Raw genomic sequence first — 14,495 nt, 5'->3', positions numbered from 1 at the left:
GTTCAAGCATTAAATGGAAGGGTCATTAGTTAGTGTATTTAAACTAGTCTCATGTAAACACAACACTCCAGCCTCAGCTGGGCTTGTTTGCCTAGGTTAGATTAGAGTGTTAGCTGCCAAATCACAGGAACTTCTATCCATGTACCTTAAAGATATGGGTATTCCAGGGTATTTGCTTCTTATCACTAGGTTTTAGTGGAAAATTTAATCCCATAAAGTACACAGCTTGAATTACTGAATCCTGGCGTGGTCAGACTCCTACAGCCAGAACAGTGCCTCAGTACCAGAGCAGCTCAGTCACACTCAGAAATGCCATTTTCCCCAGCAGCACCACAAACTGCAGCACGTGGCCGCTGGTGAGTGCCAAGACAGCTACTCAGGCAGAGCTGACCTCTGGACCCAGAATGGCCAACACAGACACCCCTGGGTAGCTCAGCTGGGACCCTACAGGCACACAGCAAGGCAAGGCTTGTCTTCGTGAGTGCTGCTCAGGGCAGGGAAGAGCATGCACAGGGAACATGACTAACAGCAGCTGTGAATAGTTTCCACTCTCCATTACTTCATGCTCTGCAAGGTTAGGTAAAAGGGGGTAGATGTAGATGACAGATATAAATACAGATTTTTTTTTTTTTTCAGGAATAAATAAACCAGAGCAGCAGTTTGCTGCAGCCTTTCACACAGCAATGGGCAACCACAGGAAGATGAAAAGCAAAGGTGCTGCCCCCTCAAAGTTGACTTAGGTTTCCAATGCCATAGGGCATGATCTGAGACCAGCCACCAGTATGAAACCAGCATCTCCAGGCTCAGCTGACAGGCATGATCTGGAAGGTTGACCATCCCAACCCACTTTAGCAGTAAAAACAAAGCCAGTACGTTTGGAAAGCATTTTCAAACTTTATTTACAACTGTCACAGTGACAAAAATGTAGTTTGAAAAAAATGCTAGCTTCTCCCTGAGGCTCAAAAAAGAATTACAGAAATATAGAATGTATATCATACAACAGGAGTTTTACTGGAGTGCTTTGTTCTTTAGATACGTTCAACAACAAATAGAAATATACACAATACTTCCAAAAAAAAAGGATGCAGACAGAAATATGCAAGTCTTTAGGGCAGACAGCAGGTCTGAAGTCCAAGGATTGCCATCTCACTGCTGCCCACATGGTAATATCTTTGATATAGAGCTTTGACTTGGTGGTACAGATGGTAGAGACCAATAGAGAGTAACACTTAGAAATAAGACAACTGGCTGGTATGCAGGTGTACAAGCTCACTCCAGTAAGACAGCAAGACTAGAACAAGTGTTACAGACACAACAGCTGAATCCATTGCTAGAGAAAATGGTATCACCACATCATGGCTGTTCAGTGATCACCCATCCAAGGTGGGGAGGGAGTGTCTGACTGGGTCTGCGTGGCTGGACCAGAGGCCAGCTGAAGTGTAGGAACACTGAATTTCTCCTGCTTTGTGCTAATTCATCTCCAAACCCCCATCTGTCCAAAAAGAGTTACACAGCTGATAAATTATTGCCATTATGTTGAAACACAAGCAAGACAAGACTAAAACAATCCTGCCAATACGTTAAAAGCAGTTCCCAAACCCCACCAGCGTTTAACTACTCATGAGGTATTAAAAATACAAATACATACATGTCCAAATAGATTTTAAAAATGGAACCAGTTATAAGCAAAGGGGGGTGGCATTGGGATTATTATGGAAGTTTGGTTAAGGCCTTGACATTTCTTTTTCTCTTCCATGACCCCAGATTTGGTTTAGGTGGTACCTGCTCTCATCCTATCCCAAGACTGACTGGCTCCTAGGCTGGTCCCCAAAGCTGCAAGACCATCCCTTCTTTCCAGGAAAGCAGCAGGTTCCTTTGTCTGGCAGCAGACTGGCCTTCTCCTTGAGGCAGGATACGGTGAAGAGAGGACAAACCCAGACCTCACAAGCCAGTCTGCACTTCATTAAAACAACCACGGACTTTTCACCCTCACTAAGAAGCAGGAATGCATCTTGTCTCAAGACACCCAGGCATGGTCTCTCCCAGCAGACCCCATCCTGCAAACCCCACTGGTGATCCACACTAGATCTGGTGTTTTGTCTTTGGATGACCCCCAGGTCTGGCAGCCCCCCTCCCAACACTCCCACCAGCCTGTCCTGCACTGAGGAGGCCCTGCAGTGCAGAGCTGGAGGAGAACCCCCCCACCCCAGCCCTCTCAAGCCCACTGACCAGCAAGTTAAGAGACACAAAACCCTACAACTTCAAGGACACCAAGGCAAGGAGGCATGAATCTCCACCCTTAGGCTTGGGGCACTGTACAAGACGAGACCACCCACAGCAGCCTCAGCAAATAGGAGAGAAAAATCTGAGGTGTTCAAACCTACATGAGCTCTTGCTGCAGACAGAAGCACCTTTTTACATCCGATGCACACCACCTCATGCTCACCACCTGCAAGATAAGCTAGGGCGTTGCAGGAGAGATGACAAGCAGCAGCCTAATGCTATCCTGCAAATACAGCTGCTCAGCATTGAAGAGTCTAAAGGCAAACAGAGGGACAAAGTAACTTTGGGGAAAGTGGCTGGAAAACAGGCTCAACAGCAAGAGCAAGAAACCAGACTACTCCTATGGACGCTCACCTTACCCTAGGAGGTGCCGAACCAGGGAGAGCTACAGGCCCCTTGTCACTAGATCGTTTAGCCATGCTTCGCTATGGACACCCCTCCACCCCCCAGCACACAAAATGGAAGCTGTAAGAAAGGCAAATCTGAGATATTTTGGCTCTGTTCTCATGCTTTTAGCCAGAGGCAGCTCCCAGCCAAACGCTGCCACCTCCAACTTTCCTCCCCCTTCCCGAGCTCCCCCTTCCAGCAGTCCTCGTGTGGTCACCCTCTGCCATGTGCTTGGAATTTCACTGCTGCCTCCGCCTCGGAAAAATACAGATAATGATCTCGAGAACAGCAAACATTTCTCTGCGTTACTTCCTTCCTTCCTCAGGAGGTCTGGTGACACCGAGGGCTTCAGTTCTCAATACAGAGAATACAAAAAAACTAAGATCTCGCAGGTGCAAAATTGAACTTGTCTTATTAAAAAGACTTTCAAAGAAAGTGTGGCTCTTCCTTCAGAAGGGTGCAGTCCCTTGCCTTTCCTCAGACGCCATTTATTGCTCCTTGTTGTCCTTCTTTGCGTCTTCACAGTTTTCCTCCTCCTCCTCGTCCTCCTCCTGCACGAGGAACTCTTCGGGCGGCCATCTGAGCTCGCCGCTCTCCACATCGCCCTCCGTGGGCTCCACCACGATGGAGGGCAGGCGGTCCTTCAGCTTACAGTAGCGATCAAAGTCCGAGGGGTCGGGGAAGATCTGAAAGAGCCAAGGAACAGGCTGTCAGAGGGGCTGCACTCGCACAGGCCAAAAACCCAGCTCTAGACATTCAGGTCTCCAGGGCAAACTAGTCTGGACACAGAGTCAACCACTGAGCGATAGGAACACTCTTGAAGTTGTCAATAACCTTTTCCAGTCTCCAAGTAATGGAAATGAGCCCTGCCCAAGAGGCTCCCGAAGCACGCGCTTGCTTGGATAGTGCTCAGCAAATAGGCACCTGCCCTTTTGGATATTTATCCAAATACCTCACTCCCCCTCCACCCCTGCTTTTTGCATTAATGCTCTTCAGTCTGCACACAGAGCTGTTTCCATCAGAGAATCTGAGATCTCATTTCCTGCTGCTGGTCAGGCTGCACATCAGAAGAGGCTTGTTCTCCAGGCTCTGCTGCTGGGAGGCAGGAGGCTCATGGCAACCCAGGGCTAGCACAGCCCAGATCCTTGCAGCAAGGGCCTGTGTCTGGTATCACACCAGGGCCACAGTGCCAGCCTGAAATAGCTTAGCTGCATTTTAGAGATAATTCTGGCAGTATTCTGCACGCTGCAGCTACCACACAGCAGCAGTGAAACTCAGCAGGACACTCATTTTATGGAAGGGCTGGGGACTAGACTGTATTTCTTCAGGAAAGGGGTACCTGTGGCATAGCCAGCAGTTATGCACTGTATTTGTCACGTGCACCTTTCCCATTCCCTCCCACCCACTGTTTGCCACGTGGATGCACAAGCTTGTTCAGTGCAGCAGCACCATGGCCCATACTCACTGCTAATGCCAGTGATGCACACTTTGATCCTCCTAGGAACTAAGGCAACATATGAGTAAAGGGAAAAAAAACCTGCTGGTGCGTTGTTAGCAGCAGCTTTGCATGACTAGATTGCAATATGAACAGAAAAGGTTGTGTTACTTGTGGGTAACCTGCTGGGGGAACACCTTCAAACCCTAGCTCATCCAGAAGGGAACTGGATGGGTGATAAAAAGGTTATCACTGCTGGGTGATAAAATGCACTTGCTACATCAAACCTCATGGTTAGTAAGCAGAAGATTAAACAACCACCATCTGCTATTTCAAACAATTTTATCAGAGTGTCCATTTCACATCAGAGTTGCATTTAAACACCCCAAAGAAGAAAATGACAAAGTGCATTTTCCCTTTGAGGTTGTAGGCCAGGTAAGAAGTCACGTGGCTGTACTTTTCTTTGAACGTCACCTGCATTCCAGTGAGTTACAAGAACATCCTTGCAGGGAGCAGCACTGCCAGCCTTGGCCTCAGTCTGAGAGCAAGATCTCATCTGCTTTGATCTCTGTGGTTCCAGTTACAAAAGCAGGCTCCCCATCCAGGAGCCCTGAGCATTAACCATGAAGCCTCATTCTCCTTGTGCCAATCATCTGGGTACTCACCACCTTGGAAGTCTGGGCCACAAGAAGTGAAACAACATCCTATCAGCCCCTCCTTCAGCCTAGCAACTATTAGCTACAGCATCACCTCCTTGGCAATACTCAGTCTTCCACTGTTCAGCCTCATTTTTCCTTCACACCCAAAGCTTTGTGGCAATCAGATTGGGAAAGCCATTGGGCTGCTACCTAACACAAATTCAGGCAAGGGAACAGAAAGAAATGCACAAATCAGGGGCTGTTTGTACATGATCATCTGGTCCTGGGGACAGTGGTGCAAGACTCCAGCTCCCACCATCCATGTTTTTCAGGTGCACAAGAGCAGCTGAGGTCCCTTGAACACAGCCACATCAACCTGGGCACTGCAGCGTGAGCTACTTGCTATTAGTCACTCCCAGCACCAGTGAGATAGCAACTGTTTCTTGGAACTTTGTGGCTTCTGCTTGGCCAAACAAAATCAGTTTCAGGCACACAGTGCATTACTGAAAGTACAGTCAGTGGCTCTTAAGCATCAAGTTATCTGGCTCTTAAGCATCAAGTTATCTAAACCCAGGATCAGGGAAAAAAATACTCTTGACATTACATGGTTTAGAAGGCTGCAATGGAAAAAAAAGTGTGGTTCAAGAGGTTACATAAGCTGATAATGTCATGAAAATAGCCCCCTATGGAAGAAAAATAGCAGTATAATAATTAAACTAACCTTCGACTGCTATTATTTTAAGCACATTAGGTCAAATTGGAGCAATTTCTTTGAAAATAGCCTGCCAGATTTTTTTTCCAGAAACTAAGCAGTAGTCATTTCCTTACAAACAAATATCCACAAAATGTGGTGTGCAGCTTTTTTAATAATAAAAAAAAACCCTAGCACAATCTTATCTCAAACAGCTGCAGGACGGGCCGAACCCAAGAAGGTCAGGATTTTTTCCACTAAGTCATGCTTTTTAATCGTTGAGGCAGCATGAAGGGAGATGTTGCAACTGCACTTTGAAGGGGCGTGGACAGTCAATGGAAAAAACACAGAAAGGCAGATTTCCTCCTGTGTGATGGGCAGGGTGACAGCAGGCCAAGCACAGGGGCCAAGGAAAAAGGGTTTGAGACTTAACTGTACATCTGGGGAAGCCAAGTGAGAAGGTTAACCCAACCAGCCTCCCCCCCCTCCTCTTCACAGAAAAAGATAAGCAAGCACCAGCTCTCTCTGTCCCGCTCCAGTAGGGCCAAGCTACATTTGTTGGTTCCATAGGCCTTATCCATTTGTCCACAGGCCTTATCTGGTCCCACTCCAGATTTAGACAATGGGGAGAAAGAAACCTCCCTAATTTACAGCAAGCTCCACACTGGGAATTGCACAGCTCAGCTCTGACCTGGGAGCTCCGCACTCTGTGGCACAGCAGCCAGCACAGCAGCACCTGCCTCCAAGCCTTTCTGCTCCTGTTATCCTGCCCAGGGACGTGGGAGGAAGGCTCTGCACCTCCCATCCCACAAAGAGGGCAGGAGCTATGGGTTAGCTTCTCCCTCTCGTGCATGACAGGGAGCCACCTTGCACACAGCTGAGGCAGACACCTTCCCCTGGCAGACCTGGTCACTTGATGGGGGACAAGGGACAAGCAGCTGGTTGTGATGGCTGCCTAAAAGCAAATTTACAGCAACTCAAAGGCATCTTCCACCCCCTCACTTGCATGGTACAGCACAAGGGGCTGGAACTGCTTCCACACAGAGCCTCCCCTGTAGCTGAGCCCCAAATTCTGGCCACGGAGAGACACATCCAACACCTCTAAATCCACAGAGGACATGCATGTTACTTCTTACACCACTCAACACAGCTTCTTGCTAACAGCAAGACTGGTTTTCACAGGCCCCTCTGGATTTCTGTCTGGGAACTGCTCTCCTCATGAACTTATCCAGATCACACACAAATCAACCAAACCCTTGCCTTGCAGCTGGAAAGGGCAGGGAAAAGCAGAATTTGAAACAAAAGCTTGAAATTATTTTAGGACGATCATGTTTGCCTCTGTTTCAGATGATCTAGCTCTACCATCCTCGGATGAAGTCTTGGCAACAAGAACGGAAAGTTTTCATTGCCCTGGGGAGGCTCATACCCTCTCTCAGCATTCACAGGGATGGAGAAACACCAAAAGCAGCAAAGATGTCAGGCAATTTAGAAGATTAGCTCAGCACTACCATAATCCAAGTGACACTTGTAAATCCAAAACAACTTCCACATGTGTGCTCCATACCAACACCCATAGTTAAAATGCCTGTCTCCCCTCCCATGGGGCTGAAAACTATTTAAATTGTATTACAGGGAGACTAAAGCAATGACATCTTTCCAAATTAAGTTACTGGTTTGGGGGAAAGCTTTGCTTGACTGTGGTAGCTCTATACAAGACTGCAAAGTCCACACTGGGAGACATCCCACTTCAAGTACAGGATACATCACTCATCCTCCTTGGACTGAAGGGCTGAATTTTGTGCCTCTTCAGCAATATCAATATTCCAAATCCCAAATCAGCATTGAAGTTCTGAAAATAAAACTTTAGTACCACTGAGAAGCACAGCAAGCTCCTTTCAAGAAGTGCTTCAGTCATCTCTCAGTGTCCTCTCTCTGGAGGACTCCTCCAGCCACAATGTATACATTTACTCACACAGTAGTCATGACTCAAAAACGAGCTCCAAGTATGCACACGGCAGCTGTGACTCAGGTTGATGAGCCACAACAACTCCCCAGCTACAGAAATACTGCCCTGTCTCAGGGCATGATGTCAGGGAAACTTCCTACATCTAACCATTTTCCCTCAGTTTAACAAAGCATCAAAGTAGGGTGGAAAAAACATGCTCCGAGGTGTTGCTGCTCTGTCCTCAGTGTGGATTTCAGTGGAACACTCGTGCACAGCATAGCTGCCAACATGATTGGCTTTTTATCTGTTTATCCCATATCCTGCTTCTGTCTTCACTGAGGTCCCAGACCCTGGAATACACATTGACTCTGCCCATTAATCTTGTCTAGCAGCCGTGCTGGCTATCACCACCTTTTTGCAGCCTGGTCTCAAAGCCTTCCACAGCAGCAAGCAGCACCTCTGAAGGACTTCCCCTGCACAAATCAAAGCTGCACAGACATGAAGCGCCTGATAAGAAAACAACTACAGAGGAAGTTCAATTTCCATTGAGCCAACAGCCCTTGGGCCAGTAACATACTGGTGGTCCAGTTTAACTGGAGAGATCCAACACACACAAGTCCCTGGGAAAGCCGGTGCTTCCCCAGGGCTGGTGAAGAGGTGTTGCACTCACCAGAAATGACTTCCTCAACACCAAGCTTTTGGCACAGGCACTGGATAGAGCCTTAAGCCTATTTACCCAGATTCAGGCACTCTGACGTGATTGCCAGCGAGCTGTGGCTGTGATTAACCTGCACAGATCCCAGCATGATGCGATCATGACTTAAAGAGCTCAAGCTCCCCATGACAACCAAACCTCAGCTGAGGGCACGAGGCAAGCTCAGCCTCTGCAGGCCACTCTCCTCCAGGGGAGCCTGAAGGACCAGCGAGCCACCTGCCAGCCAGCCTGCAGCAAAGCAGCACACTCAGCTCAGCACACTGCCTCTGCTCAGAATGCACACTCTGGGCATTAAAGCACTTTCAGTTGTGCTCAGACCCCGCTCCACTTCTGAGAAGCAAGGTAGGGTTGCAGTCAAGGCACTGTTTTGACAACAGCTCCACGAAATGATTAATTCAGCCTCTGTTTCAGCGGCATTGTTCGTGCTGCTGGGAGACAGCACAGAGGACAAGCTGGCAGAGTGCTGATGAGGCTCTTCAAAGCACAGGTATTTCTGGGGCTGGGAAGCAGCAAACAGTGCATTGGCTCTGGCTGGCAGCAGAAACAGCCTGGCTTGCTGGACACTGCCAGGCAGGAAGTGTGTGAAGCCCTCCACAGCCACATCTGTTGGTAGCAGGGGCAACTTGAGCCATCAGCTGCATTTCAATGAGTTTTTTGTTTAGTAAGTCCCATGGGAATTATGGGACATCTATTAAAGATCCAGAAATAGCTTCTCACTGCAGGCACAAGACCCAGCATGACATCATCTCTTCAGTCACATCTTCTGTTTTGTCTATGCTGCCCTGTTCTGAGACTCATGCCCCAAATTCACCACTCACTTCTGCTCAGGCCCGTGGAATCTGAACCATCTTCAGGGGGATCAGAAAGCAGCTTGCTGTCACAAATACAGTAATAAAAGCTGTCTTACAGAGGATGATTTTGAAGCTAGCACACTAGCTTACAAGCATTTTACATATTAACTGGAAAAAAGGCAATCCTATGAGAAGAAAGCATGTTTGCCTTAAGCCTATGGAAGGAACTCAGTTAATAGTGGTATTCCTTCTGCAGTCTGAGTTTTCACTATTGAGCAGTGATGACCAGCCCAGCAAAGGGCGCAGTGCTTTACCAGGGAGGAGAGTGCAGACCTTCAGCTGATGTCTAGGACAGACAGACACCCCAGTGGGTGGAAGATGCAGAAGAAAAAAGTCAACAACCCAAGCTCCCTTCACAACCACTGAGACAGAGAGGAGCTAAGAAGTTCAGTGAACTCCACAAGACAGAGGAATCAGATTACTAAAGTTTATAATCAAGGTATGAGCTTGTTTCCTCAGTTTACTCCCAAGTAAAAGGAAAAAAAAAAAAAGACTTTGAAACAGCTCTCTTGGCAGGACAAGTCTGTCTGCAGCAGGTACTGATGTGCTCTAGAATTCCAGCAGTGCTGCTGGGCTGTACCACCTCCTCTGGTCCAGACAGTTTCATGCCTGCCTCTGGTGGCAGAAGCAGCCCCCAGTCTCAGGCAGCATCCTATTGACCAAATCCCAGGCAGTCCCTGCTCTACACAGGTTGAAGGGGAAAATTTTGAACCCCAGTTTGAGGTCATCTCTGTAGTACAATGAATTCAAGTTCTACTAAAGAACAGAACAAAATTTTGAAGCTAAAAGCTTGATTCTGGCTCCATTTTTTCGTTTTTGCTTCTCATAGCCAGCCAAGGGCTGTTACACTGTGAGTGCCTGACTCTGCAGATGAGTGGGGGAAGATGCTGCAGCTTAGAACAACAAGCTTCAGTGTAGGAGCAGTCATGCTCCATTAGCCCTGTCTGGTTTTAAGTTATTGCACTACAGCTCTCAGACAAGCATACAATTTTCCATGTACCAAACTCTCTCCATCAGCAAGATGAGGCACAAAGTGCCAAAGTCTGAGGTTCACAGTGCTATTTGCATCAGATTTGTCCTTGCTGGTCTCAGCTGACTCTTCAACCCTTTAAGAACGCTTTCAACTTACCTTGACTTACACAGTGACATTCTCAGCCTAGCAGCCAGAGAAGGAAGGCTGGATCCTGCTCCCCAATCCTCTTTACACTAACCTGATTTAGAGGTAGACCTCCTACACAGCCCACACACAACTAATGCCATAAGGGTCTTCCATTTCAACTCCTCTACTCTTGCTGCCATCACTCTTCATCACATCAAGGTGAAGTTCCTTGCAGGCATTTGAAAAAAAAAATATCTACCACTAGACCACTAAAGAGAGCAGATCAAGGATGCAGAAGCCCTGCACAGATATGAGTTGTCAGCTTTTATGACTCAGAGGTTCAGGTGATCCACTCAAAACCAAACAGTCCTGTTCTCCAGTTGGCCAAAGCAGACTTTATCAAGGTCATTAGCACTTGGGGAAGAACCTGACTGAAGAGATCATTAGAACAAGCAGGGCACCTAGATTCTGCCTCTCCCTAGGAATTTGGATGGGTAGATTGAGGCATTTGACCTGACTGGGTTAAGCCTTTTCATAAGGTGACCCATAAAGGCAGCCCATGCAGGTGACTTTGATTGCTTCAGATTTAACAATTGCCATTGCCTCTGCACTCTGTAAGAGAGGAAAGAGAGGCTGTACACTCCCCACTAGCTCAAGTACTGAAGCACCGCTATAAACCAAACAACTTGCATTATCCAGAGCCAGAATCCTGACTAAAAGAAGGAAAGCATCCCCTTTTCCTCCACATAACTATGCCTTCTGCTGGAGGCCTCAGTGGTGGCCCAAAGTTCAGTCGATTTCATGCTCCCATGCACTGCTGCTGCTTTGTAGTTCCCTTTTCAGACAAACATTCAGCACCTCATCTGAATGCACATTTGGAGCAAATGCCTCCGTGCAGATTGTGTAACATCTGCAAAGGACAAAGCCTGCATCTGGATGCGCTGGTAAGAGTCACCCGATACACAGAGCAGATGCAAGTCGTCTGCCAGCATTCAGCATCTGTGTCAGAGCTCATCACCGAGCCTCCTGGAAGTGAAGAAAACCATGGAGCTAGGGAGCTAAGGTGCCTAACTAGAGCTTTGATTAACTACAGGCTAGGAAATGAAAGGGATGTTAAGACTAATTCTAGCTGCAGACCACTTCTTCATTGATCTAGAGATTAATAGCTAACTACATTGTTCAGAAGTTTCAGAATGAACTCAACTCGTGCCTCCAGGTACCAAAATCTCCAGTGACATTTCACGGCTCATTTAGGCTGTGTCTGGCATCACTGTCTCTTACAGAGGATTGTTAACCCTTTCAAATGGACACATCAGTCAGGAAAATCAAGAACTAGATCAAAAAAATGTGGATACCATATAAACAGCATCCTCCTGCTCTCAGCAGATCAGCTGTATGCTGTGTTACAAAGATCTCATGAGCCCTCTCAGCCCAGTAAGTGCCATGAATCCTTCTTTAACCCATCTCCCACTGAGCCCCGGGAATGCTGAATGAGCAGGGGCTCGGTCACTTCAAAACAATTGAATCCTCTGCCAACCCGCACTGATATAGAGTGATATTTTAGACAACCATCTCCTGCCAAGCAAGCATTCCAGCCTGTTGACTAGTTCTCACTACTGCAAGACCTGCTATTAGGTCAGGCTATGGAAACGTGCGTTAGACCAAGCTTAACAGTCTAGCCCAGGCAATTCCACACGGGATTAGTGCCTCAACTGCCAGCCAAACACTTACCTGATACGACAGCCCATCCTTGCGGGGGCTTAGTCCGATCTCATCCATGGCTGGGGTGTTCATCATCACTTCAGTCATTTCAGCGGATCTCAGATAATCAGAGCTAGAGACAAAAGACAGCATTCTAGTGATCTGAGGGGCTCCGGCAGGACCGAGCACGATTCAAGCGGCGAAGCGAGCAGCAATGGCTGTAGGCAGTCTATTTCTGGTCCCTTCCTTCCTGCCCCCCCTTGGAAGGCAGCGGAAAAAGCTCAGTACCTCGTAAGCTGGAGCTACATCCAATGCCCTGGGAGCACCTCCCCGGCTCTCCCCCCAGGAGCCCAGCTCCAGCACACCCGGGGACGCTCCGGCAGCAGTGCTTCGCTTTCAACCCCGCTTCCTCCAGCTCTGCCCCGCGGGGAGGGGGGAAGTAAAAAAAACACAGTAAATAAAGTGCAAGCGCGGGGGGCTTGGTTTTTCTTTCACTTTTTTTTTTAAATTTTATTTTATTTCTCAAGCCGGTGCGCTTTAGCTCCCACTGACTTGTTTTACAACCTCAGGGACTCCCACGCCAGCGGAGCGCGCGGCGCCAATTCCAGCTCGGCTCTTCCAGCTTTAATGGAATTTCCAGCGCGAGAAAGTGCAGCGAACTCCCCCCCGCAGCGGCTCACTCGTCCCACTACCGCCCGGCTCGCACCGGCCGCCGGGGAACCGCCACCACCGGCCGCCGGCCCCGAACCGCTCCCCGGGGCCCCTCGCCGTCCCGCCGCCTCGCCTCATCCCGGGGCGGCTGAGGCGGGATGAGGGGACACGGACGGCTGAAGGGGCTCGGCCTCAAGAGTCCCCCCGCCCGCCCGCTCCCCGCGGGAAGCGCCCACTCACCAGGGCAGGGGACACAGCACAGACATGAAGTCCCAGCAGAGGCTGCCCTGGGCACGGGGTGGCGGAAGGGGCACCCAGGCGCTGCGGGACGATGCGCGGCGCTGCCGGGGAACCGACCGGGCTCCCTCACGCCTCGGCCGTCGCCTCCGCTCTGAGCCCCGCGCCCGCCGCCGCGCCGCCTTAAATGGCCCCGGGAGGCGTGGCCCGGCCCAGCCCCGCCCACCCGCCTGACGTCAACTTTTTCATGAATGGCCTCGGCGCCGCCCGCGGGGGGAAAAGGGGGGGGGGGGGGGGGAAAGGTGGGGGGGCCGGGGGCCTGTCTGTCCGTCCGTCCGTCCGTCCGTCCGTCCGTCCCCCGTGTCCCCGCGAGCGGGTGGCGGTGGCCACGGCCACCCCGTGCCGGGCGTTCCCAGTGCAGAGAGGTCAGAGCGGTGTGTTCCCGCTGTTCCGGCCCGCGCCGAGGCGGGGTGCGGCCCCCCGGCTCTGCTGCCGGGACCGCACCGGCGGCACCCCGAGCATCACCGCGGCTGGAGCTGGGTCTCACGGAACGGAGCGAGTCTCAAACGCGGCCCCTTCGTGGCGGTGGTGGCCGGGGACACGGGCAGGGACGGCAGGTGCCCAGAAGCGGCAGCGGCCGCCCAGCCCCGCTCCGCCAGCACCTTCCGTGCCCTGCACCGCCGGCGGGGGTAAAAGCTGAGTGAGCAGCTTTAAGGGACCGCGTTATATTTAGCAAAATAATGTGAATCAATGACGGGAAGGCGCAAGAGCAGAGGGACAGGCAAATCCATTCGCTGCCCGGGCAGCGTGAGCACCGTGGGCAACTGTAGGTGAAGCACATTTCCTGCATTCCCCTCCCAACATGAAACTTCTGGAAGGCAAAGTGCATCTTTTGGCACAAGGCCTGGGCATCCCAAGCTCAGCATGACTCCCGACTTTGTGCATCGATCTGCTGGTGTTTGTACCGCCCGAGGAGCGGGCTGTGCCCCGAGGCACATGCCACAGGATGGGCAGGGCTCTCCAAGGCTGCTGAGAGATGCTCAGGGCTTTCGGGGACAGTTCCCCCCTCTGTTTGCTTTCCCAGGGATGTTGCTATACGCTGACAGGTGAAGTTTAGTGCCGGGACTGTTTGGATTCCACCTGTTGCTCCATGCTGCTGCTCAGATTTTGCCAACACGGTGGATAATCAAGCACACACTTACCAACGCTTCTCATGTTTCCCTCAAACGGAGAACACTCAGCTGCTGCTGTGCTTCACACACCTGTCTATGCACGGGCAAATATGTGCTATTTGCCCCAGTTTTTAAGTGCTAAAAAAGCACAAGTTCAGTGTGTCTGGAGGAAAGCTTTGCCCTCAGCTCCACTGATCTACCCTCCAGACTGTGTATGAGTGTGTGCATCCCTATGTGCATGTGTTTCCTCAGACCGGATAATTTAATCTGCTTAGATTGATATTATATAATGTGAGCGTATGTGGCTGTTCCACATCAGGCTGCAGCAAGCTGCTGCTTTGTGCCACATTAGAATGAATCACAAGGAGTCAGTCGAGCCCCTGCAAGCGTGTGGAAATTCAGGTGGGTGGCAGTGAGCTCCCTGCAAAGGGCCACCAGTCACCTTCCACAAGGTTAAAGGGAGGGAGGCAGCAGAGGGGACTCAGTGCATCCAGTCCCTTTGCCCTCCTTGAGCCTCCTGACAACGAGGTTTGGAGTCAGGGAGAGGAGTAAGAGGAGAACCAAGTCTCCAAAGTGCTGGGGAAACAGCTTCCCTCTGTTCTGCTGGCCTGTCCACCCAGACCCCCTCTCCCTGCTGCATCCCCTGGGACACACGTTCACATTGGCTGTCTTTGCTGATTTCTCCACTAA

The 14,495-nt window shown here is 50.1% G+C and overlaps 1 protein-coding gene across 1 annotated transcript; it reads right to left on the bottom strand.

Annotated features, from left to right (window-relative positions):
• Positions 1–870: 870 nt before the first annotated feature.
• LBH (LBH regulator of WNT signaling pathway) lies at positions 871–12,774 on the bottom strand. Its single transcript, XM_066547803.1, has 3 exons — positions 12,637–12,774; positions 11,776–11,878; positions 871–3,356 (listed from the first exon to the last, which is right to left on the bottom strand). Exons 1-3 carry the CDS (start codon positions 12,660–12,662, stop codon positions 3,159–3,161), a joined length of 327 nt encoding a protein of 108 aa, XP_066403900.1. The 5' UTR covers positions 12,663–12,774; the 3' UTR covers positions 871–3,158.
• Between the last annotated feature and the right edge of the window lie 1,721 nt (positions 12,775–14,495).

The sequence above is a fragment of the Molothrus aeneus genome, chromosome 3 (assembly GCF_037042795.1).
Source record: "Molothrus aeneus isolate 106 chromosome 3, BPBGC_Maene_1.0, whole genome shotgun sequence".
Lineage (NCBI taxonomy): Eukaryota > Metazoa > Chordata > Aves > Passeriformes > Icteridae > Molothrus > Molothrus aeneus.
Note: the sequence above shows the minus strand (reverse complement) of the source record. Positions and strands in the feature narration are given on the sequence as shown.

Coding starts and splice junctions, on each gene's coding strand:
- LBH (XM_066547803.1), bottom strand. CDS start 12,662: ATGTCTGTGCTGTGTCCCCTGCCCTG. Junction 11,879..12,636: donor GTGCTGTGTCCCCTGCCCTG/GTGAGTGGGCGC, acceptor TTTTGTCTCTAG/CTCTGATTATCTGAGATCCG. Junction 3,357..11,775: donor AGGATGGGCTGTCGTATCAG/GTAAGTGTTTGG, acceptor TGGCTCTTTCAG/ATCTTCCCCGACCCCTCGGA.